This window comes from Paramormyrops kingsleyae, chromosome 17 (assembly GCF_048594095.1).
Source record: "Paramormyrops kingsleyae isolate MSU_618 chromosome 17, PKINGS_0.4, whole genome shotgun sequence".
Taxonomy (NCBI): Eukaryota; Metazoa; Chordata; class Actinopteri; order Osteoglossiformes; family Mormyridae; genus Paramormyrops; species Paramormyrops kingsleyae.
In genome coordinates this window covers 14432801-14456656 of record NC_132813.1, presented here as the reverse complement: position 1 = coordinate 14456656, position 23856 = coordinate 14432801, and the positions used below count along the sequence as shown (strand labels likewise).

Sequence of the window (23856 nt, the reverse complement as noted above, 5' to 3'; positions counted from 1 at the left end):
TCTCTGCTTTGGGGCAGCATGTTTTTTGTCAGACATTCGATTGTTGTCCTGACGGTTGTGATATAACAGGCAAGACTTCCATGCATTTGCTGGTTTTGAAAGTAAAGTCATGTGACACCTGTTGGAAGGAGGGACCAGGTGGCTGCCTGGTTGCTGTTATTAATTGCAGGCATTTTGATTTTCTTGTATTATTGTGAATTGTTAGGTTTCTGATACCCCGAGGCAGGGTTTGGGGTGATACGAAAATGGCTTCACTAATTGGCTTTGAACCAGTGACCTTGCAGATGCAGCCTTCTAACCCACTGAGCTACACACTGTGCTGTTACTTATCTTGGAACTTGTCCACTGAGGTTTCCTGCACAGCCTCCAACTATAGCTTGATTCCAGCCAGGTTGCAGAGCTCTGCATGAGGGGGGTAGCTGTGATGGAGGCTTTTACTTACATAAAAATGTTTTTGAGAGTAGAATGAAATATGACTGGTTCTCCCTCTGAACCAATCTGATTGTAGAGGAGGTGGGACCAACCAATTGGATCTCTTGAAGATGAAGATCTCTGCCCCCAACACACGGCTGTTTATCGCTGGGCCCTGCCCCCTTACTCAGTGTCAGGCAGCTTTGGGTCATGTGGTGAGAAGGGCATGCTGGGATGTCACCACGGTGACAGTCATCAGCTTCCAGCTGGTGAGAATAACCTGACACTGCACACCCTCAGCCCCCACCGGAGCTCAACTTCCTTGGTGTCCCTGCTGCCACATTACCATCTCATTTCCACCTGTTTTCATGTCTGATCACACCTGCGTTGAAGAGGTTTGTGCTTATTTCTTGATACACGGATCATACGTAATGCTCAAATAAAATTCCTATTCCTTCCACACAGATGGCCTGTTTTAAACAGTGTATAAAACAAACACATTAATCCTGGTGCACATTTAATAATTTACATAGCATATTTTACAGTATGATATTTCACATATTTTCCACCTAGAAGAATGCTCCCTCACAGCCAAGTGTCAGGGTAGGACTGAGGTCACGGGTACTCAAGCACCAACCAACCCCCCCCCTGAAATATAAGCACCCTCTCCTGATGCCTCACAGGAGCAGTCAGGATTCCCTGGAATTTGACATGGTCAATCTCGTCCTCCTCTATTGTAAATGACGACGGCTGAACTAGAGCCTTATGCAGGTATGATACTCAGCAGAGGCCGGGACGGCTGTCTGCATACTGAGCCTGGCTCACACTGACCGCAGCAGGCAGACAGAGCTACAGCGTGCCTATGTGTAACAAATAGAAAGCAAAAGCAAACACGAGTGATACCTTCCAGGATGGTCCTGCTGGTACCTTTCTTCTCCTCCAGGATTCTGCATTTTTTGTTCAGTTGCTCAATTTTAAAACCTTAAATGACAAATCACGCTCCATGAATTACGTAATTTCTGAAAAGCTTAAACCTTTAGCCCCTTTAAACCTTGGCAGTAACAGCAATTTGAAAACAAATGGGTGAGATCACACTGAGCTTCGTTGGTGTCGTTGGTGTGAGGATCCGTGTCCATCTGCACCGCACTGTGGTTCATCCTGCTCTCCAAATAAAAGGTTTTACATGTGGCTGTAAGGAGTCACCGCTGACAAATCCAACTTTCTAGGGAACATGAAAGGAAAAATCACTGAGGGTCGTGCTGTTTTGTGGATGAGCATGTTTTTTGTCAGCAGCCATAGCTCCTGCAGTTTAGGCTGGGTGATCCATCTGAAGCTAAGCAGGTCTGGGCTTGGCTTGTGCTTGGATGGGAGACTGCCTTGGTTGTTAGGAGAGATATTGGTTGCTATAGCCTGTCTTGTGGATAGGAGTGTTTGGGTGAGATGAGATTTTGACTGAGGTCATAAAAGACTTATGGATATTTTTCTAAAGTGTGGGGCTGGTACCCTGATGTTCTGGCTAAGGTTGCCCACTGTGTAAAGTTGTCCATCTATTTTCCATGTGTGGGGTGGAGGCTGGATCCTGTTTTAGGTGCAGGGCACCTAAGGTTGTGTGAACACCAGGTTTGGGCCTGGCTAGTATTCACTATACATACAAGCCAGCCATGGGGGAGTGGGGGTTTGAACCCTGGTCCCAGGAGTATGGGGCAACAGTGCTAACCACTACACCACAGGGCCACCCACCATAGCTGCTGTGTGATGAGCATACTGGCACAGAATGGCTGCTGCATCATCCAGGTGGGGGCTACCCAGTGGTGGGGGCTACCCAGTGGTGGGGGCTACCCAGTGGTGGGGGCTACCCAGTGGTGGGGGCTACCCAGTGGTGGGGGCTACCCAGTGGTGGCTGAAGTGGCTCCCCATTGGTTGTGTAAAGTGCTTTGGGTGTCTTGAAATGTTCTATATAACATTTGTTATTGGGAGTTTTAAAAGGTCAAAGGACTGATCTGTGAGGAAAATTAGGTCTTTATCATTTAATTAAGGGTGCAGATATTATTTCCATATTGTTAGGGACCAAATCCCCCCCCCCCCCAAAAAAAAAAAAAAAAGATTTCCATGGTATTTCCACAATATTGACAGGGGAAATCCTACCGTTCGAACCAAAATCTATGGCCGTGTTTATCATCATATTGCTCATTATTATAATAATAATATATATATAATTTTGGTTAACTATCAGTTTTAGAACCCAGCCAATCACTTGAAATGATGAAGATCACCTGTACTGCCACAATTTCAACGCTTTGCCAGTGGGCCGGCTTTTTGGCCCCTCCTGGTGGATGGGCATGGTAGTGCAGTGCAGTTGTCCTGCAATATTTGGAGGAGAGATGAGGTAGCAGCTTGCTTGGCTCAGTGCAGCTGATCTAAATGAGCGGAACGACAGTGCCAGCAAAGCCCAAACTCCCACTTGTCTTCACCCCTCATCCACTTGGCTGACTGGCCTCCACTTTCCATTTTCAAGGCCTTCCTCGGAAAAAAAAACAGATATAAACAAAGAAATCTTGCCTTTACTTGTACAACAATCCTCTTGGCTCAATTGTCCAAGAGCTGTTTGCCTTTTTGGGATTTAAACAAGCAGCCTACTAGCCAAAAACTTACCCGTAACCACTACGCCACCTACTGGCAGGAACCAAAGCATGCTGCAAATCATCCAGACATGGTCAGGTGGCCTTTAGGACACCTACCATGGCAGGAGCACGTCACATGACCACGGCGCTCGGCCACCATTCACTCTGGGGGTGGTGAATGTTCCTGTGATCGAAGATTACCGGTTCGAGTCCCGGCCTTGGCAGAATAGTCACCTGTCCATGGGCCCTTCAGCATGGCTCCTAACCCCCACCTGCAGGGGGCGCTGTACACTGCCTGACCCTGCACAGTGACTCAAAAGCTTGCGGTCAACTGTATATGTGCCTGTGTGTTGCATGGAGAGCAAGATGGGGTATACAAAGGGAGAATTTCCCCATGGGGATTAATCAAGTATCACTATTCTGTTTTATTTTGTGTGCCTCAGACCCATATGATTCCAGACCTCCTGGCAGGTGGACCATCGGATAAGACGTCACGCTGGTTAAGACGAGAGAGCTGTATCAATATGAAGTTAATTTTTAAGAATGTGTCTGGCAACAGAATATCAGAAGAGAAAAAAAATCTCCCCCTTCAGGCACCGGCTGGCACTGTCGGGGAACAGCTCTCAGGGTCAGGGAGTGTTTCCAGGGAGACACCAGACCTGTCAATATGAACGGGACAGAAATGACCAGAGTACCCCCCTCTGTGCTTGCGCAGGCGTCCCTGCTGTGTGGAATATGATTTGTGATGGTTTTGCCTCCGGTTTCCATGTTTCATGAACAGCCATTAGGCTCCACCCCCCTGGCAAACTCAGGCCCCATTCCTGAGACCATAAACGGTCACATTAAGGAATCCGCTACAGCAGACTATAAAACACTCCTTGAAAAGGGTGCTGAAGTGCGTCAGCACTCAGCAGCATGAGGCACAGAAATTTGTCAAAACACACGCGATAGGGCAGACAGTGGTTTGCAGCTGTGAGACAGCCAATAGCTGCTTGACAATCCAAGATTTTTACAGTGCTGCAGGTGTACTGTAGGCAGTCGGAGCTGAAACTGTTTTCTCTACATTAGTGATGGAGCCATTTCAGGTGAACACATGGTGACTCTTGCAAGCCAGTCAGCCTCCTCCTCACCTCCCACGATGCTAAGGGTCCTCAGATTCGCCTGCTCGCATGCAGGTCGTCATCTTGCTGCCTGTCTGACCTACGCCTATTCACGGGTCATATTAAACAGTGTGGCCAAACTATCCAAACCACTGAACATTTACCATTTGAAAAATGTATCGTTTTGTTCCAGCAATAGAGACCTATCCGTTTTCCCAGAGAATCCGACCATTTTGAATCCAGGACAATCTTGACATCACATGTAAAAACATGGTCATGTGACGCACTGCCGCCAATCACCACAGATAAGCAGCTTCTGTACAGCTGATTGAAAACGAGGAAGCCAAGCAGCTGACCGTCTGCGAGACGCGCCCCCCCCCACTGTTTGCAACACTGCGACCAGCTACATCTGGGTTCCTACTTTTTTTTGTTTTAATGACTCAGACAATCTGTCGATTTTGCCTTGTCTGGGTCTAATATTCGGTCACAGTGTTTGTTTGTTCACTAGACTGACCCCAGACTGCCCTGTCTCCAAAGGCCAAAGTCTGCCCATCCAGAAAGCTATGTGGAGTTTCCCATTGTGTGTTTGTGCCTGTTGCCTGAGCCAGTACCCTTCTCTGAAAGCAGCTGATGAGCACGGTGGGTTTATCTGCTGGGGGCCCAGCTTCTATAGTACAGAACACATCCAGGGCAAATGCTATGGCCGCTCATCAAGATTCCCATGATGCACATTCACTATGAGGTCCCCTGTCACAACTTCACAAGCTCATAGAATAGCCCTGGTCCTGCCCTGGCATGGCCAGGACAGCGTTCCTGTGCTCCAACGGATGACAGAGTGGCAGAAGGGGGGGGGGCTTTCTACCACGACCATTCCAGCCCGGCTCATGATCCAAGAGTCTTATCGTGTTTCTAAAACGGTCCTGGCGAATCTGCCACAGAAAGCTGAGGCGGAACGGATACAAGTAGCCCTTAATGCAAGGCCTCCCATCTCCAGGCCTCCCATCTCCAGGCCTCCCATCTCCAGACCTCCCATCTCCAAAGACCTCCCATCTCCAGGCCTCCCATCTCCAAAGGCCTCCCATCTCCAGGTTTAAGCCACCTGCTGGTTACTGCTTGCTTTTAAGAGGATCCGATAGAGACAAAAGTCTCCTGCGGACCTGGTCTCCAGAGATTACTCTGCTGGGCCTTGAATCTGCCTCAAGAGGACCTCTAGCATGCCCCCCCCCCCCCCCCCCCCACAGAAACCCTGGCACACCTGAGTGAGAAAGTGGTCACAAAGAGCTTGTGTTTCCTTAACACTTAAATAGTAAACACACTAACTTTAGTAACATTTGCACTATTCCAATTAAACCCCACCTGCAGCTGCTGTTCTTTGTCTCCTTCTAACTCCTCCCAGGTCTCTGCTCGTCATTCCTCCTGATCACCCCCTTTCTCCAGCCCCCCAGGCGGATTACAAGCCCCGCCTTCCCTCCCGACTTGCACCTCAGCGGCCTGATGTCTTACCATTTGACCTGGACGTAAATGACTCTGGTGACCTCGGTGACCCCTCACTGACTCCGTTAACCCTAGAGAAATGAGGAGCATCGCACCGCGCCCCTCATCCTCTTACTGCTGTGGCCTTTCATCATGCTGATCCGTGACAACACAGGGCCAGATTTGAGACCTGGAATAAAAAAAAAGTGCATTTTCGTCAGAAATGGCCACGCATTTCTGAGGGTGGGGTCAGACCAGAGCAGAGGGCACTCGCAAAGGTATTAAATGAAGGCCAGTTTAAGCCCCCCCCCCCATAACTTCACATTAATCTCTTTAAATCAACACTGTAAAAATTCTCACTGTTAATCCAGGCTGCAAGTGTGGTCGTGACCCTGGAGGTGACCGTCTGCCGGCTCACGCTGGCTGCCGCCCTTTCGTCTGCCGCAGCAATCAGCCGTTACACGCAATCCTGCGGCGTCCCTCTCAGCCTGACCTGTCCCCCATTTTCCAATCCTACCCAGGAACAGCCGCTGTCTCTCGCCATCACACGCTGAGCTTCGTGAATGACTCATTAACGCAGCTTGAGAAGGCCCACCCTCAGCCTACATATGGAATGTATTATGCAGTAAAGGGGCCCAAATTTGCCCGGCTCTCTTTCCTACAGCTTCCCGACACGGGCGAAACATGAACACTTTAATGAAAAAAGCTGCACCATAATGGTGCTCCTGTTTATTTTGTCAAGAAACTGATCTCACTCAGTTGCATTTCTTGGTTTCAGACACTGAGGACTGAATGAGGATTTCAGTGTCTGTGACTTCAACCTCCTTAACGCCCCCCTCCCCAAAAAAAACAACAAGCAGCAGCAGAGTTTCTAGGACCTGTCTGGGTTCCTCAGCGTCCCGTCAGCCAGAAAGTGAAGGGCAGCTCACCACAGATCCATGAAAGACTCCTTTGAATGCCAGGCAGTGCCAAGGGACCAGGAAATATCTTATAAAAGGGGGGGTGGGGGGGAGCTCGCAGCCAAACCGCGGGGGACACCGACAGACTGGCCTCTTGGGGTGTGGCCAACAGGACGACTCTTAGGTCAAGGCTCACTGAGGGGACATAGTCCTGTTAATCATTCTGCGGTCAGTTGCCAGTGCAAAATCATGCCGGGAGTGACGCAGAGAAGAGCAGCCTGTTCCAGGGTCAAACTGCAATTCCCCAAACACACAATCAATCTACTGTGCCTTAAGAAAACAGAGATGTCATTTTTTGGCCATGAATATACCTACACAAAGACCAAACGCTTATAAATATTAGCGTTCCGGTAATGTGGGCCGACCGGGACCCGGTGTGGGACCAGAGAATGGGTGAGATCCAAAGAGCCGACGGGATCGAGTGACTGAGGCGCCTGATCAGAGACGGAAAACAAAGGGAGAGATTTCACACCAGTGCCCGCCCCCCCGCTCAGCCCACAGCAGCGATTTAGCTTTTAATTAAAAGTCAACGGAAAACAGCAGGACAGAGTGCCAAGTGTCTCCCTTTACAAGACAAACAGCCAGGGGCACCCCCCTCTGAAAGGGGATCAGCAGCGGTAACGCAAACGCAGAGATCGCGTTCCATGTCCCCCGCAGAGTTTGTTTTAGTGTCAAACCCCGACATGTCTGCTCACCCCCCCCCACATAGAATGAAGGAGTGAGAGACATCACTAAACTGAGAGTCCCCCAAGAGTCATGAGTCTGTCATGGTGCTTCAGGCTATGGTAATCTGCAGTATTCCTCCTTTCATTTTCCCAGAATCCACCTCTCAGTTCCAGGCGATCTGTGATTCCTAATAACTCTGACCATGATAATAAAGTTGCGGCACTTCTCATCTCTTTCCGAAACCCACACGCATAATTACAGAGCAGCCGTTTCCGATCGACGGGGGCCAATCCGTCAGCACTCGGTTGCTGAACATTAATGATCCTGCTCTCCAAGGCTGTGCCCCCTCCAAATAAGACAGAGTGGGGGCTGAACTTGTATTGCCAGGTGTCAAAGGAAGACTGTTTTATAACCCAGAAAAGCCACAGTCCAAACCCCAGGAATGCTCACAATGTCCACATCACCAGTTATTGAGGAACCCAACTGAATCGTTGTCTGGGCTGAAATGGTCACACAGGGGTGATGCAAACCAGGCTCCAAGGCAACTAGGCCACTGGTTGGGAAACTGGTACCAAGGAGCCCATTTGGCCCACTTGGCCTAACTTGCCACACGGGGCTGATTCTGCATTGGACCAGTCCCAGGTCACATCAGAGTAACTGGGCTGCTCCATGTCCCAGCAGAAAGTGGACTTTGGTGCAGGGTTTCTCCTTCCATGGTGGCTGAAGCTGTCCCATGTGTACGGGGTCTAAAGTCCATCTCAGTGTGCGCCAAACAGGTACCACCTGGGCCAGACTAAAGGGCTAAATTCAGGGCTGACCTGCATGCCGCTAGCCATGTTGAGGAGTTCTGCCCATTCTCCAAAGCCACGGGCTTCGCTCGGCCTGTCCAGCAGGGGGCACCGGCAACAGAGCTCAGCTTGTGATTATAACACGAAGGGTCAGGCCTGGGAGCATCTAGCCACTGAGGACTCTCTCCTATTTGGAGTTCGGCCTTCGCACAACGGCCTCTCTGTACCCCCCAGGCAAAGGCCCTTTGTACACCCCTTGGGGGAGCGCACCCTAATTATATCCTTCAGTACATCGGTCAAGGTCAATCTCAAGATAGCAAAGCATGACTCAATTCTGTGGGGAAAAGAATAATGAATAATTCTCTTAGCAAAAGACCACTGGAAAGAACCCTTGAATTCCTATTATTTAATTTTTTTTAATCGAGCAGGCATCTTACATACCTTATTACCTTCACACACTGCCCAAGCGAAATGTTCATGTTTAACCTCACTGACAGGCTTCCTGTGGCCTGCCGACTCTCCTCAGTTGATACTCAAATGACCAGTAAATGCTAATAGCAAGCACCCTCTGGAGAACATTCCAGAACAACCACACAAACAGCGTGATGTCACAGCGCAACACCCCGTCGCTGGGGCCGACTACAGCTGCATATAAGAGAGGGAGGGGATTCCGGGCTGTCAGTCACTCACTAAGGAGTGATAAAGATGCAGGGGTTTGTCTTCTTGTTTTTCTGTTCTTCTCCATGAGCATCTCTCCCTGAGGGGGGGGGGAGGGGGGGACACATAAAACACTTGACTGCCTAGCAACCGAATCACAATGGCAGCTGAACTCTCACAAACATCTGACCTACATAATCCAGGCCTTCTGATCTCTCAATCAACAGGAGTGATGACAGGGGTCCATGAGCGCGTCGCTCAGGCCGCAGGGGGTGGTGATGGGTATGATATTAGCACTGTTAGCAATAGTAAAGTGTGGGGGGGGGGGGGGGGGAGTGTATGTGTGCATGCGCATGGATCTGCATGGATCTGCATGGATCTGTACATCCTGTTTGTGAGCATGGATTTATCAGAGCAGACTCCCTTTGTGTGTATTTTGTACATTCAATTAACTGGCTAATTACTGCTCTGTTTTGAATCAATCTATAGAATAGATTTACTGACTTACTAATTTAATAAAACCTTGGTAATTGTCAGTATCTTTCTTGGACCTTGTGGAAGAGTGTTTCCCTGAAAGTCACTGATCTTTTTTTTTTTCTTTTTCACATGCCATCATAATGTTTTGTGTACTACAAACTTTTAACACTTAACTCACGTGCTACTTGGAGAAATTCCTAGAGGAGAGCCCTGGTGTCACTCTTTGGGTGCTGGGGGGGCCTGCTTTATGGCCTTAGAGCAGCATCTCTCAACTGGGCCAGCACCCCACCCCCCCCACCGATAATTTTTAATGACTTTTGGTTGTGACTTTATGGCCAAGGACTAAAGTGGATCTGAAAGATAAACCAGTTGAAAACCACTGTTTTAGAGAGATATGCCACCCCCACCTTCAGACCAGCAGTAAGGGCATCCTGTATCTAACCAGCTGGCAACCTTGGGTCGGGTCCTGGCCGGGTCTGGCTGTGCAGGAATGGCAGCGCCGTTAACACTGGGGGTGATGCACATACACACACGCGCGCGCATGGCAGGCCTCATAGCGATGGCGTGCCAGCGTGTGCCGGGAACTGCAGGCCTTTCCAAAACAAACAGAGATTTAATGGGGTATCGAGCCGGGACATTAGAAGCTGCCGGGCAGGAGATGTGGTGTGCGCGGCTGGAGACAAACAAAGCAAGGTTAATTATGGGAGAGAGAAATTCAACACCACCCATGCAGAGAAGCTCTCTTCGGTTCTGTTTAACAGACATTAACAGACGGCTGACTGGTGCAGAGAAACCAGGGACCCCACTAAGAGTAAGCTGCTCTGGTCTGGAAGATCACAGAAGACAGGAAACCTAACCATGCTTGTAAAATGGTTATACAAATGGCTGTAAATCTGGTTGTTATGCTTTCAAACATTCTTTTGATATCCAGTCCTAGATAAGAAACCCGAGTGCCACTCTGCCCTTATTAAACAGTTTCGTGTTAGAAAACCCTGGCGATGTTAGAAATGCAAATCCAGCACCAACAGCCCAGTTTAAGGGTCAAACCAGACCAGCAAAACAGCAAAGCACCATGGATCAGTCACCTCCAGTCTCTCCACAATGGCCTATCAGTGCCGTCTCAACGTTTGCAGTATAAAGTGTAGATAACTTAATAAAAATGGATGGATCGCCGCATAAAAGCAAACAATTCTGACTGGAGAAACATGGCTATTAGGAGCTGGTCTTAGCAGAAATGACAGATGCACATCCATCCATCCATCATCCATAACTGTTTATCCTATTCAGGGTAGCGGTGGATCTGGAGTCTATCCAGAAGGCTATTGGCATAAGGCAGGGAACAATCCGGGATGGGGAGCACCAACCCATCGCAGGGCACACACACACCATTCCTGATAGATGCACATCAGCGATTGAATCTACTCATGGGTGATGTCTCCTGACACACACAGATTCGAAACTTAAGATCACAAAAATTTGTCATGGTTCGATTGAACGGAAGTAAACACCAAATCGTGGACAAGACAGGCATCACACAATACACGCTGTTAACCGCTTATGTAATATAAAGCACAACTTCTTTGCAAGCAATCACAGTGTTTGGGTGGAAATTCAAACGGGAGAAACCTAAAGATGGTGTGAACTGGTGCACAGGACAGAGCTGTCTAACATACACTTCACAGCACATTTAAACACTATTTCCTTACTGGAGTCCTAGTTTCACGAACTGCGATTTACATGCATCGGCCACTGCAACCAAATAAGACAAAGACAGACGGACAGACTTACACACCTGCTCATCAGCGTTTGTGAGTTAATAGTCCAAGTAGCTGCAAACAGGGCAGTAATATTTCAAAAATATAAAATTTTTATTAAGGCACTTATTTTCGCTGTAGGTTTCAAAATTAAGGTTTTACAAGAAGTGTATATACACAATACATACAAACGGCAGACAAATTAAATACAGAATAAATAAAATGTAAATTTTTAACATTTATACGTGTTCTTTTTCTACAATTTCGGCAGAATGTTAAGTTTATTCTTTTGAAATCCAATTTCTTGTGTCCAACTGCAAACAAGCACGGTGTCTTTCACAAACCACTAATATCTGTACTTTCGACTTGAGAGAAATATTGTACATTTGTCTATATTGTTTCTATTTTGGATTATAATAAATGAGTCATTTTGACGTCAGCAGTAAACAAAGCAGGAAGTCCGGTAAGTTCCATGTACAGCTATGTCAGATTTAGTCCAGCCCCGTGGTAAGTCAAGTCTCCTTGAAGATAAACACAGTCCACCAGCCAGGGGCTCCTTGACCAATCACACGTGCGCAGGGCAGTCTGAGTACGGCTCCGCCTTGCTTACGGGGAGCAGCACTGCAGGTCCTTTGTAGTGGCAATGCATGCTGCTGCAGCTGACCCCACCGCAGGGCTTCCGGTGAGTTCTCGCCTCCATCTTCCTGCTGCACAGGCTCTGCCAGGCCTGCAGCGTCTTGGAGCTCCAAACCCACACCCCGCTGGTGATGCCCACAACCAGGGACATGAATATTTTGAGCATGAACACCGTCACTGCGGGCAGCGAGGCCCCGAGGGAGCAGTCCTCGCTCCTGTGACCTCGGGAACGGAAACACTTGCTGGAAAGTCCCCTGAGCTTCCAGTGCTCCATGTTGAGCCTCTCGTAGAAGTAGCAGATGATGACGCAGGTGGCCGGCACGGTGTACAGGACGGAGTAGACGCCGATCTTCACCATGAGCTTCTCCAGCTTCTCGGTGTTGGTCCCCTCCGTCTTCATGATCTTCCGGATGTGGAAGAGGGCCACGAAGCCAGTCAGGATAAAAGAGGTACCGACGGTGAGATAGCAGACCAGCGGGATGAGGACGAAGCCCGTGAGGGCATTGACGTCCATGCTGCCGACGTAGCACAATCCCGTCAGCTCGTCGCCGGCCACCTTCCTCATGGTGAGGATGATGATGGTCTTCATGGCTGGGATGCCCCAGGCGGCCATGTGGTAATAGCTGCTGTGAGCTTCGATGGCCTCGTGACCCCACTTCTTGCTGGCTGCCAGGAACCACGTCAGCGTGAGCACCACCCACCAGATGGAGCTGGCCATGCCAAAGTAGTAGAGGATGAGAAAGACGATGGTGCAGCCTGTGCTCTCCAGCCCTTCCTGAATAATGTACAGCTCACCATTTTCCCGGTCGCAGGCGATGTTCTCTGCGCCAGACACCGATCGGATGATGAAGGCCACGGAGTAGACATTGTAGCACATGGACAAGAAGATGATCGGCCTCTCGGGATACTGAAATCGGGGTGGGTCCAGGAGGAAAGTCAGCACCGTGAAGGCAGTGGAGATGAAGCACAGGGTGGACCACACGGTCATCCAGATGAATGCAAAATCCTTGTCCTCTCTGGACCAGAAGACATCCACCGCAGAGGAGCAGCGTGGAGCACAGGACCGGCTCTTCTCCACGTACTGGAACTTTTCTGGGTTCTCGCAGGACCCCAGGCTGCCGGGGGGGTTCAGCTTTCCAGTGACAGCCTGTCGGGGCCTGGGGGGTACAGGAAGCATCCCTTCGCCTTTCTTGGTCTCAACCTTGGTACCGTTTTCTGGGGCCTCCATGCACAATGCGTTGGGGTCGTTCTTGGTTGGCAGCCTGGAGCAGTTCAGTGAGTCGGGCCAAGAGAAGCTGAATTTCTCCATGATGGGAGAGCACTTCTCACGGGCCTGCTCACACATGGGCCGGCAGGCAGGGATGGAGGTGGACACTTTGTCTGTGCACATGGGGGCATAGAGTGAGCAGAGGAAGAAGCCCAGGTGCGGCTCACAGCCATATGCAACCAGAGGGGCAAACTCGTTGAGCTTGATGCCTGCCTCCATCTGATCCTCATGCCCCATGAAATTGGGCATCCTAGTCATGTTGTACCCAATGCCCTTACACATGGGAATGACAATGGGCTCACATTTTGCCTGCCTGCCAAGCTCTATGTCATACATCTCCAGGCTGGAGTCCGCCACCACAAGCTGACACCAAAGTAAAAGCACCATCTTCAAATAAAAATCTCCCATGGTCAATGTTGTTAATGAAAATGTACAAAATGGGAGGTTGATTTAGGGTATTCCATGTAGAGCAAAAAGTTAAATCAACGCAAAAAATACACCGTTATTTCAAAGCGATTTTGCTCTGCGCGGTCCTTCCTGAGAAGGCAAGTTACAACATTCGTGTTACTCCAGCATATCTTCCTTCTGTAAAAAAAAAATAACAGTAGAAATATCGAATCAATTCCTTAAAAACCAACAACAAATATTTACAACTAATTCGAGAAAAAAAAAGGTCGAGGGTTGTAGATTCGCGACGGGACGTATGTGTTTTACTGCAGAGCTCCGAAGTGAAAGAGAGACTCACTCTTAGTGCGTGAATCCTGGACGAGGCAGCCGGTGCCTGGAGAGCAGCGCTCCAACAAGCTCGTCCTTATGCTCATTTCATACTCGACGTCTCGTCCTAAAATTTCACCTAAAAGTTCATATATAAGCCTAATCGGAGTCAACACGTGTTTGGATTGCAGCAGTTCACTATATCGGACGCATTAAGCAGAGCTGACCGGCCCATCCGTGGCCATCGCCGCGAACACTGAGCGTGTGATTCTCGGCGCGGTGGGTCGCTCCTCCTGGACTGACCAAAATAGGCGTTTTTAAACCAGCCCGCACACACCCGCCCGAGGCGCCTTCAGTCACACGCTCCTCCGCATTTTGTTTAATTGGTGCGTTTGCAGCCAGCCCACTGTCCTCGTGCTGCAGTGACGTTTTAAAACTGTAAATGCAGTTAGTGGATGAACGTATTTAAAGGTTTAGTGTTTTAGATACGTTCCATTAAATCCTATGATGAGTCCTGAATACATGGCTTGGGAAATAACTGGGCAAATGTTTAAGTATTTTCAATAAAAATTAATAACATTTATCCCAGCTAATGATGCTTCACTCTAGGAACGTTTGCCGAATGTTACAATTAAGGTATGTAAACGTTCAAAGTGTCCAGTTTTCCTGATGTTCACAGAACTTTATCCCGCTACGACAAACACTAGCCTACAACTAAGGGCAGTGAGTAACACTGCAAACCTGTAAGGTACTGGGCTCAAGGCTGGACGGTGCATTTGAGTATACACATGTTGGACTTTCATAAATTACGTTTTATTATAAATCTTTATTTCAACATTAACTATGTTCAAATGATGCTCAGAAAATAAGGTTATCGTGTTAATATTGACAGAACCTTTGTTAAAATGTAAAATGTGAAAATACTGTTCCATTAACGTTACAGTTAGAACCTTATCTGCCAAATTTGAGACCTTTAAGCGAAAGTTCTATCAACAGGTTATAATCAGAGACAATAGATACAGTCTCTTAATTAAACTTCGCCCAACCGTTGTAAAAAAAATAAAAAAGCTTGTATAACTCAAAATGTGTAAAATTGCCGAAATGCAGCTGTATTAGTGTTGTAATATACCGAGGGGTCATGACTGGGTCAAATACCAATTATAAATATTAATCACTAGTCAAATCACGCCAAACTCGTTTTTACATCTGGAAGGTCTGCATGTTCTTTATCCTGGTCAGGGATCTGCATTTGCGTAAAATATGTCTATCGTGCCAAAGTATTCTATTTACACCAGAGAATGCAATTGCAACACTGTTTTATTGAGTTTCCAAGTAGAAGTAGGCAGCAGAATTTACGGTTTTCACTTTTTGCCCTTCCTTCAGATATGTGTAATTTCGCCATGGATAATCCTCCCGACTCGGGCTTTGCAGATACAGGGCTGCTCACACCTGCTCTGCCATTCCAGGTGTCTTTTCCTCCGAAGGCCCGTTGTGGTTTTTATAATGCAGAAGAGAACAAAGAGATTAAGTTACCTAACCCATACGTGTGTGTCTGACACTTGTGAGACCGCCTGGATATGTTCCGACAACAGTAGATTCATCAAACTGGAACAAACTGAAGAAAAATACTTTGACATCCCCGAGGACTTTCCCACAGAACCAATAAATTCGCATGCAATCGTATCCATGCCATTAGGCTACAGGAGGAAGTTTATCATCCAACAGCTTCAAAATATTCACTTCTTTGGCCATCGCCCAACAAAGTCTCTTGATAGAAAATAAAGGCAGAAGAAAACAATCGCGCAACTGCAACACAAATACGGTTCAACTGTGGCTCAGATGAGGGGGGAGAATCTGTTTCCATCTAGTGGCCGTGCTGAGTAGTGCAGCGTGTCCGTCCGACCGCCGCAGATTCGACAGTAAGAACCGCGTCAAAAGTGGATATTAACGACGCTACTCTGCAGACGCGCTAGAACAAGTCCTGTATGCCTAGATTAAAGCTGATTATGAGAAATCTTTGCTCCAGTTCATGTTTCAGGAGTTATTTACCGTCTCGTTGTATTGCTGTGACAAAAGAAAGAGTCGTATCGGGCTTGCTGCTGCAGATGAAATAGAAACGGAAAACAGACTCATGGTTCAGCTGTCACTAAACGAAGGCTTGCGGTGCTGTATAATCTTCTACATATTTTTCTTTCATTTGAATATAATTTTCTCCACACACCATTAAAGTATATAGGGAATGACTCGGAGAACTTTATATACTGGTATGATTTTCCCAGGTGGAAAAGATGTAACAAGGTGTAACTTAAAAATAAATGAATAACCAAGTGTAGACTGCAGTGATTGAATTCTGATGTTACAATATAATCACTTTATGAGATCAGGGTTAAACTCCCTTCATCTGAAATGTGGAACTGAAATTGATCTGGCACGATAAGGAAATGCATTCCTGAAAAATATCAAGGTGGCATGTGTTTATAGGTTACTGCCAAAAGCTGCACATCAAAACCTACATTGATCCAGGAGTCCACAACCTGTGTTAACGTTGTAGGGGGTCTAGGCAAATCTTCTGGTTATGTCAGTAAGATGCCCAGCAAGCCTGATCAGGGGAAGCAGTTAGATAGATGAACAGAAAGATCAGTAACAGCACTTAGTAACAACTAATTTTCTTCCATTGTTTTATAGTTTTATAGTAATTTTTTATCTGCTGCCGTGTAGTGGCCACTGTCGATTGCGCCTTTGTTTGCAGTTGTATTCTGGAAAATGTCGAAATGCTTTAAAATGATAATTGTCTAGCAAAAATGAACTCAAAATGTTCAGCGTGGTTTTTAGCTGCCGAGAGCCTGAGCATCTGAAGGAGGAAACCATGATCGTCCATCCAGGGTCTGAAACCAGCGTCTGAAACAAGGAGTTTATACATGCTACACCTGCCTGTTTACAGGAAGCTTTTATCCAAAACAACGTACAAGTTTTATTATAGCAGGGCTGCTATTGGGACTATTTGGGACTTTTCTATACTGAGACTATTGAGTGTGTGTTCTTAACCACTACACCACCTGCTGCCCAGCTCTAAATACATGCACAGAATGGTAGCCTGGGACAGGGACAGTTAGTCTGAAACGAGTTAACAAAGATTAACCTGTTGGGGGCACACAAAGAGCCTCTGAAAGGAGCTGACTCTGTTGGACACGCCCACATTATTGGGCTTCATATAATGTCAATATGAAGAAGAGACAACTGCTGAGGTTGAGTCTCTTTTGGCTCTTTATGCAGGGCTTGTCTCTCGTGTGACGCGGAACACTATTATCCAAATTTGTGGGAAGAGGAGAGAGCGGAGAGAGCCACAGGTACCTGAACCCTGAACATTAGTCTGGGTTAATCTGAAAAAACCTGAGATCACACACAAGAGGTTAGGCAACATGTGACAAAAGCATGTTGGCAGAACCCCATCTCGAACCCTGAGCCATTGGACCATGAGATCAGCTTATGGACAGGAGGATTACACAGCATTATTTGGGAGGCCGGCCGCTCCCTCTGCCGAGTGGATGCCTGGGCTGAACATGTTATGGTCATTGGTCCTGTCTGAGATTATTAAAAACAAAAAGTTATTTTCTGCCTGAAGAAATGGGAACTTGAAGCAATAAAATAACCGGCCAGCTTCACAAAACCTTTTACTAGCGGACCTGAGGTCACAGACAGGGTGCTATTCAGCGGAGCCCGGCGTGGATGTGGTCGGGTTTCCATCCAGCCGATGATCAGAAAGTCTCAAGGTCGGCTCTGTTTCCGCCATCGGAGATGATGGCACACGTGCGGCTCCCTTCGGTCTGGATGGCAGGCAGACGCGCCATGGGCAGCCAGCTGAAGGCCACCATTAATGAAGGCCACGCTGTTCCAGAGAGAAGAATCCTGGACGCTCAGGCCTGGGGTGCTGGGGGCCAAGGACACCACATATTTTTGGGATAAACAGAAGGGGGGCATGCAGTGTCTCGACGTTAAGGTGTAGAGATAGGGAAGTGAGCCAAGAGTCTGCAAAAGAAACAGCTAGTTTATGAAGGTTGGACACTGCAAGCTCCCTCAGTCTCCAGGCATTTCTCTTGGGGTAACTAACCTCACTACAGCAGGGAAGGAGTCATTGGCCGGAGCTAGGTGGGAATGGGTGGGGCCATGGAGAGAGGGCGGGAGTAGGTACAGAGGGGCGGGGCTGCGATGGCATCTGTAGCCAGAGCATCCGGCTGCTCTCATCCTAACAGCCCACTGCAGGCCCTGTAACACAGGATGAGCATCGGAGGGTTAAACTGACCCCACACCGAGGAAAGGGAAAGTTTAAAATACAAAACTCTGGATATGCTGGGAATTTGCAATGAAAACACCTGTGATTCCATAATATGGTGCAAAACCCCACAATGACTGAGGCATGCTGGTGGGGAAGATTCTCCTCACCAAGGATATGTCAGTTTTTCTTGCTGGGTTTGTTCTGACATGACACACTCAGACTTATCTCACTATAACATTTCCTGTTCTTTGGTTTATTTACCGCATCTTCAGTTAGAACATTTTAAGCATCTTTTAAATGATCTTATAACCGTCTCTGTTCAGGCATGCCTCTGTTTTTGCAGGTTACCTTTACTCTGTACATCAGGGGTTTGCAAAAAAAAAAAACCCTATATTTTTCCATGACCCCTTCCATTTGTGTGTCCAGATTGCATTTGAAAGAAATGGGAATGGCCCATCTATCTCGCAGGGGGATCCACTGCCAGCTCCTCAACCCAGGAATTCTTGCACAAAGTAAACCAGGAAGCCCAACTGTATGTGGACATTCTCCACATCTGCTGGACAGGAGACTGATATTAAGGTTTAATGTTGAACCCGTTTAACCAGTTTGACCCCCATCCTGCCCCTGACATCACTTTAACCCTCGCTGGTCACACCTCCCTCCCTCATTTGGTTTTACCTTCATCCAGATCATGATGTCGGGCTTCTCCTCTGAGCCACAATCAGCCTCATTCCAGCCCACACCACCCTCAGCATCACCCCCCCCCCCCCCCATCGCTGAGGAATTCGATTATTGTCCCCATTCCCGGGGGACAAAGGGTCCGGTGTAGCTGTAAGCATCTCTTTACTGGGACCGTATGTGAGGATCTGAGGAAGGCAGCAGCGAGGGGATCGATATGGCCAGTGTGAAGGCACCCTGACACCAGGAAGAGAGGCAGGATGGGACAGAGGGGGACAGGCTGGGGACAGAGAGAAGGATGGATGAGTGTGTGTCTGATGGGGGACACAGCCCCTGCGACTGAGGGGCACTGCTAGCACAGGTGAGCGACAGAAACCCCTGGCCCTGTCACCAAAAGCATGACTACAGCTTGTACTTATTCATTCTGCACACAACAGTCCAATAAACAGCAGACGATAAGGGAAAGATACGGTGAGGTGGAAATACAACGGAGAGACGGAAGCCAGAGTAAACTCAGTGAAAGGAGGACAAAAGGAATGATTATCCATCAGACACAAACAGCTGTTAGCAAGCAGCTGAGCTCTGATGTCAGCGGCGGGGTGGAGTCATTAGGGAACCTTAAATTCGTGGCCAGTCGTGTGTCCTGAAAGGGTTAAAAATATATGATAAGTATGATGCTTCAAGTTACAGCTTCTGCAGGGGAAATTAATAATTTGGTGTGATATTACTGAGACAGTGCTGCCGGGTGCCACCGGAGCGGCGCTACGTGGTGCTGAGAGGAGGGTGGGGGGGGGGGGGCTCCTTTGTCATGGCCATTGTTCTCTGTGTAGATATGTGTTGTGGAAACTTGAGTCCAGACACGGATATGGCGAGACAGGGGGAAAAAAAAAAAAAACACACACACACACACACACACACAAAGAATCTTGCTATTTGTGTGTGACTGTCAAAGACCCTTTGATTCAGCCACATGGCCACCCCCAGATTTTAGTGTTTTCCTTGGAGCTGTCAGCTCACTCGTAGTTCTGGGTTCCCAAATCACTGTCATTAAAAAGCCTCTTTTAGCCCCTACCCTTTTCTGGGCCCCAGTGGTATGGTCCAGCATATCTGACGGCCCCTAATTTAGGTTGCTTAGTCTGCCCTGCTGAGATATAAGGTCTGACCCAGTTTGAACAGCCTTTAAACAAACAGATAAGGAGGGAAACGGACGGCCTCAATCTTGCTGTGACCTCCGTACTGAAAACGGCAGCTGAATTCATCCAAATAGCAGAAGTGTGTGTTAACCAACTGCCAAAGTGTTCAGGTAGAGTGGAATCCTGCAGCCTGCCATGGGACGTCAACCAGGAGAATGAATCTGTCATTCATTTAACTTCTTCCATAACAACCTTCCATAGAAACTACCCATACATACCGCTGGATATTTTATTGAAGCAATTAAGTACCATACTCAAGGGTCCAACTGAATCCCCTGGTTTGACTTTCACTGGGATGGGCCATACATCCTGGGCCCAGAGAAACAGCCAGCCTCCTGCCCCTAGCTCACTTTTCCACCCTTCTCCTCACTTCCAGTGGGGAGGGGCTCCTCAGCTGCCCGGACCTGCCCCAGATGCTGTCGATAGCAGCTGCCCCACTATCTGATGGCACTTTGTGAACTTGGATCCCTCTGTAGACCTTCCTGGCGCCAGGAGAGAGGTGAGGGGGGAGGGGGGAGGGGGATGGTGGGGGGGGGGGGGGCTCACAAGGTCCCAGAACTGACGTCTCTCCAGACAGCCTTGGCGGAAGCCAGAACACTTAATAATGATTATAGGGATCATTTTCTGTGCAAAATATTATCCCCACATGGAGATCAGGAAAGCATGGCCTAGGGACAGGCATTATGCAACACTCCATTACTGCCAGCAGAATCGCATTTTATAATTGAAAGAAAATCACGTATTAATTACACTCAACGATTCATAACTGTAGATGTATGAGGCACCAACAACAGAGCAATATTTCACAGCAAGCTGACACAGACGCAGTTTCGGACGCAGATGGTGAATGGCAGCCGTGAGCACCGTGCATCATGTGGTCCTGTGGCTTTTACAGGCCATTTATTAATTACAGCTTTCCGATTCTGGGCAGAGCCGCCATTCTGCTCGGGAAGATGGTGGAGCTTCAGGAAATGGTGTGAAGCTTCCAGAAAGCTTCAGACTGACTGGCTGAGATGAATGTGCAAATGGGGCAGAGATCCACACTCAAGGGTCCAACTGACTGAACTGACTTTCACTGGGATGGGCCATGCATCACTGGGATGTGCCATGCGTCACTGGGATGGGCCATGCACCACTGGGATGGGCCATGCACCACTGGTATGGGCCATGTATCACTGGTATGGGCCATGTATCACTGGGATGTGCCATGCACCACTGGGATGGGCCATGTATCACTGGGATGGGCCATGCACCACTGGGATGGGCCATGCACCATGCATCCTAGGCCCAGAGAAACAGCCAGCCCCCACCGCCCCCAGATCAGACCGTCACACTGCCCTCTGCAAGCCTCCCCCCCCATAGGACTCTATGAGCCCAAATCCTTTGTACATCATGAGGTGCCTTCCATTTTATTGATTCCAGGCAAGACATGGGACGCTGAGGAATTTGATTATTGTGCCCTTTCCCGAGGAACGAAAGGGTCCGGTGTAGCTGTAAGCATCTCTTTACAGGGACTGTATGTGAGGATCTGAGGAAGGCAGCAGCGAGGGGATCGATATAGCCAGTGTGAAGGCACCCTGACCCCAGGAAGAGAGGCAGGATGGGACAGAGGGGCGGGTCGAGTTTACAACTGTACCACACGTTTACACATTAGGCTTCACGTGGCCCGGAAGGTCTGCGAACCTGCCGGCCTCCGTCATGACTTATCAACCAGAAGGTAACAGGAAGTGACTATCACTCCTGATCCACAGCCCCCGGCTCTCACCCCCGGCCCACAGCCCCCGGCCCTCACCCCCGGCCCACAGCCCCTGGCCCTCACCCCTCCATTATCCATTCCCTGACCACTTGACAGAGCAGTGAAGCCCCCAAATTAAACTGCACAAGCGTGTGAAATCCGATTTGCTTCTGCCTTCTGAGGGTATACCTATCCTTATGGGGCCCACTCATTCACTTCTATGGGAAAAATGCTAATGCTAACTATGACAACCTTAACCCCCACCCAGCCCTAACCATAACCATAACCATAAGTAATCAAGCAAAATACAATTGTTTTTGCATTTTTAGTTTTTTCATAGCGGACACCGATTTTTATAAAATAGAGTTTTCCCTTATGAGGACCAAACTGGTCCCCATAAGGAAAAAAAAAACTGATATTTATCACGTTATGGGCACATTGTGTCCCCATAAGGATTGGTATAACCCGCTCAAACACACATGCACACACACACACACACACACACACACACACATTTATATTCATATCTTTGGAGGAACCATCCATTTATTTCTATGGGTGTAACCCTAATCCCAACAATGACAACCATAACCCCAATACAGCTCTAACTTTAACCATAAGTAACCAAATAAAATACAAGACTTTTGGCATTTTTAGTTCTTGCTTGCAGTCACAGATTTTTATAAAATTGAGTTTCCCCTTGTGGGGACTGAAAAGGTGGTCCCCAAATTAACTTCAATAATTTTAATGTAATGTAATGTATGCCTTGAGTGCACACACACACACACACACACACACACACACGCACACACACACACACACACACACACACAGAGCACCCTCTCATCCTCTGCCCCATTCCCAGAAACTGCTCAAAATATAAAAAACAAAAATGTTACTGTTTCACCAAAATGCTTGAAAGCACCTAAAATAAAACTTTAAAACACGGAGATGCTGGGTGATCAAATCTGCTATGAATTACACAGCGGGGTAGAGGTATGTCAGGAGAAAGCGTTCCTTTTACGACCCCCCCGCCCAACACCCCCAACACCCCCATCATAACGTGCCACAGTGAAGAGCCCCTATCGCCTTGTTGCAGAGGCAGGAAGTACAGAAATCACACAAGCATGTTGTCCTACTTTTATCTGGGCAGGAACAGTCTGTTTCTGTCACCTGCTTTTCAGTCTGTAGATCGCATTAGTTTAAACACAATTCAAGGAGCCTCATATTGAATTTAAACACATCTGGACAGGAAAACTGAAAAAAAAAATCATTTTTAAGTGCATTAAATGAAGCAGAACTTTGTTGAAGCTGTTCCATCAGGGCAAACTTACTTCTTACACATGGCAACCATGTGACACAGCCTCTTCCAAACAGCCCTGCCTTTAGAGAGTCACATAGTAGCTGCAGAGCTCACATCAGCCCAGTAGGTGGCGCTCACCTCGCATGGCTCCCTGCTGGTTTCAGTAGCTAATCTCTACTGAGGTCCCAAGGTATGTAGACCCCTGCTCATCATAGAGCTCTGGTTCCTATTGAACAATGAGGTAATGATATAACCAAAAAGCCCCATTGTCAGTATAGTGACCCCCCTCCACCGATACTGAAACTGCACCTGCACGACAAAAAAGGCAATGCTAATTTAGCAGTGAGGGTGCTGATGTGAAACCTTCCCGTGTGAAAGGAGTGTGGTCGGGCACAGCTAGCGTTACCACAGAATACACTTTTGGTGCGCGAGCTTAACCATATATGGCTGAAAAACAGAGTCTGATATGTCATACACTGTAATACTATCTAGTGTAGTCAGAGAGCTTGAAAATGCTGTGAACAAGGACGGGTAGGAAATGTCTTTGAAAGGAGTCATTCACCTACAGTTACCATGATGCCAGCAGTGGTTGAGAAGCTCCCCAGGGCCCTGGTGGATTCCAGAGGAACATCTGGAGAACACACTGTACCAGACATGAGTGCTGGTCCAGGACATAGTCTCCGTCCCGCAACCACTGAGACTATTTGGGAATATTTTTTGCTGATAATACTTCCCTGCACTTCATGCCTCTAATCCAAACTCATCGGTGGCAGTTTCCTGTCAGAACTAAGTTGTCCAAGGAAGATGAACTAGACGGAAGAGCAGAGAGCAAAGCGAGACTGACGTAATGCTTCCAGAGCCCTTACATGTGTAAGCGTGCGTGTGCTAGGACTTCATCTCTCACCTTGCCGCAGCATGTTGTTTTGCCGCCCGTCTGATCTGATCACTTTCCACAGCCATGGGACGGCTTTTCACGTGCATGCTGGGTTTTAGACCTTACGACTCTGTCATAACTCATCAAACCCATCACACAGCTCTTCCCAGGCCTTTTAGTGTTTACTAGACCAAGGGGCCCTTGTGGAAAACTGTACTATGCTTTTAAGAGGTTTCACAGGTCAAACCGCGATCTTCTGGGACTGGCATACAGGCGT

General features: G+C 48.1%; 1 protein-coding gene across 1 annotated transcript; it reads right to left on the bottom strand.

The window, feature by feature from the left end:
- Positions 1 to 11001: 11001 nt before the first annotated feature.
- On the bottom strand, positions 11002 to 13894 carry LOC111841407 (frizzled-9-like). The gene is made up of 2 exons (XM_023807110.2): positions 13555 to 13894; positions 11002 to 13394 (listed from the first exon to the last, which is right to left on the bottom strand). The coding sequence occupies exon 2, from the start codon at positions 13215 to 13217 to the stop codon at positions 11472 to 11474; it is 1746 nt and encodes a 581-aa protein (XP_023662878.1). The 5' UTR covers positions 13218 to 13394; positions 13555 to 13894; the 3' UTR covers positions 11002 to 11471.
- Between the last annotated feature and the right edge of the window lie 9962 nt (positions 13895 to 23856).